This window comes from Engraulis encrasicolus, chromosome 20 (genome assembly GCF_034702125.1).
Source record: "Engraulis encrasicolus isolate BLACKSEA-1 chromosome 20, IST_EnEncr_1.0, whole genome shotgun sequence".
Lineage (NCBI taxonomy): Eukaryota > Metazoa > Chordata > Actinopteri > Clupeiformes > Engraulidae > Engraulis > Engraulis encrasicolus.
Window position 1 is genome coordinate 10,996,953 of NC_085876.1, and position 2,500 is coordinate 10,999,452.

At 41.7% G+C, this 2,500-nt stretch overlaps 1 protein-coding gene across 1 annotated transcript in view; it reads right to left on the reverse strand.

The window, feature by feature from the left end:
* Positions 1 to 2,500, reverse strand: part of col28a1a (collagen, type XXVIII, alpha 1a) — a 36,680-nt gene that overhangs the window by 12,416 nt on the left and 21,764 nt on the right. Inside the window, exons 16-18 of the mRNA XM_063186148.1 lie at positions 1,289 to 1,357; positions 886 to 954; positions 183 to 251 (exon numbers count right to left, since the gene is read on the reverse strand). Coding sequence (XP_063042218.1) covers positions 183 to 251; positions 886 to 954; positions 1,289 to 1,357 — 207 coding nt within the window. The remainder of the gene's footprint in view (positions 1 to 182; positions 252 to 885; positions 955 to 1,288; positions 1,358 to 2,500) is intronic.

A 2,500-nucleotide genomic window follows, 5' to 3' on the forward strand; every position in this document is an offset into this window, starting at 1 on the left:
CATCATCTCTTTACCCTTCTTCTCCTCTGCTCATCACTGATGTGTTTGGAGATATTTGAGACATATTTAATCAATTTACATTAATAGATCCACTAACACTAAGTTACAATTACCAATCGATTCGTTTTTTGTTTTTTTTACTAAATCATGAATATGATATGTTTCCATGCCCCTCCTGGTACCTTTGGACCTGGCTCCCCCACGCCTCTCTCCCCCTGCGGTCCATGCTCCCCAGGGAAGCCTTGGTCTCCCTGTAAACAAACACACAACACAGTCATGTTCCTATACCGCAAAATACAACTCACTCATTTGCAATGCATATACACTACATTTTATAGGAATACAGAAGTGTGATGAATTGTGCACTGACAGATTTTTTTTTGTCTTTTACAACTTTATTTGACAGGACAATTTGAGAGGGCTCCGCAAATGACCCAGGAATCGAACCTGTGTCGGCCACATGGCAGATGAGTGCCCTACCGGTTGGCCACGGCAGGGCCGCGCACTGTCAGTTCAATCACTTAAGTCCAACTTAGCATGGAATAGACACCTTAAGTGATCAGATAGTAATACTTTAATGTCTGTTTGCACAGAAATGTGTCTTCTCTTACACTTCTCCACAATCCACATATGAAGACATTCAAAATCACAATAAAAAACTCATAAAAACACAACACATACAGAGTCCGGACATTCATCCTAGGTCCATAAGCCGATAGAGCAGCACAGTCCAATAAATGCATAAAAAAAAAATAAACATAAAGTAGGGTAGTAGTAGAACATAGTAGAGCAGAGTACAATCTATGTTCAACAAAAAATCCACAGTTTGTATACTCTAGTACCCCTGCCATCTGGCATTTCTGTCATGTGAGCATGTGTACCCACCTTGGGGCCGACAATGCCCAGCCCTGGAGGCCCTCTGGGGCCCGGAGAGCCCCCCGGCCCCTGGTCACCCTGTGGAGGACACAAAACAACAGTTACTAAGTGTGATCATCCGCCATCATCCGTGCCCTGTTCCTATGTCTATCTCAACCCCCCCAGGCCCTGGTCAGTCTGTGAAGGACACCACAGATAATCAATATTGATTAAATCATTATTAATTCACTTTAACTTAATAAAACTATTAACAAATTACTTACTTATTTACTTAGCCTACTTACAATTGCGTACATATCTGTACTAAATGTTATCGCTCAGTGTCGTTACAGATCATTTGTAAAAAAATGTTTAATGCTATTTTAATTAGTGTAAAAATATATATAGTAGGTGGCGGATGTTGTGATCTCACCTTCTCTCCCTGAATGCCAACTCCAGGAAAACCCATCAGACCAGGAAGGCCAGGCTCCCCAAAGTCACCCTAAGAACACACACACATACACACACACACACATGCATATGCATGCACACACGTACGAACACACACACAGGACGGAAATCACACACAACAGCATGTCAGCCAAACATTAGTCACATCCAATGCCTCTGTCCAACGGTCAGAAATTGTTTTGATTGCATGCAACTTGGGGACCTTGTGTTGAGGGAATCCTGTGTGTATATGTGAGAGTGGGCGTGCATGCGTGTGTGTGTATGCCTACTGTATGAATGTGAGTGTATGCATCTGTGTGTATTTCGTGAGCTGAGAATTATAAGGTTCTATCTCCATTTTTGGTAAAATTGAGTTTTTTACATAATCTGACCCATTACATGCTTATTAATGCCTGTGTGGTGTTATTTTTGTGAAAAAAAGTATTATTTTACATTGTTATTAATGAAATAAAAACGTTCTATCTCACAAAACAGCTGGGATGTAAAAACTTTGATGCTCAATATCTCAGAACTACCCTAAACGGAGATAGAACCTTATAATTCTAAGCTCACGATTTGTGTGTGTGTGTGTGTGTGTGTGTGTGTGTGTGTGTGTGTGTGTGTGTGTGTGTGTGTGTGTGTGTGTGTGTGTGTGTGTGTGTGTGTGTGTGTGTGTGTGTGTGTGTGTGTGTGTGTGTGTGTATGTGTGTGTGTGTGTGTGTGTGTGTGTATGTGCCATTCAGGGCTTTGAACCATTATTTTTTTCCAAACGTTCCGTTCCGAACAGAAACAGAATTATAACGTTTCTGGTTATAAGTTCCACCAATAAATTGACGTTCCCGAACCGGTTAGAACAAAAAAATATTGTTCCCGGAACGGTTAATTTCGTTCCTGTCAGCTGATTACTCCCCATAGGCCTAACTGACGTTAATTAACCAAGAAAGACGGAAATGCAAATGTCAGCCTACATTCCAAACTTTTTATTCAAGTGGATGAAAAGAATATCCTCCAGAATTTTGTCATTCAGGGACGACCTAAGCGGAGAAGCGGAGAATAAACCTCAATGATGAAAATGCGCGCTCCACGCTGACTTGGGTCACAGGGAGCGCTATGATGGACATTGTGAGTTTGTGCATATTTGAAGCGGCCATGGATGCCCAATAACGTTGAACATTCTCGGTGCGCTTTACACACG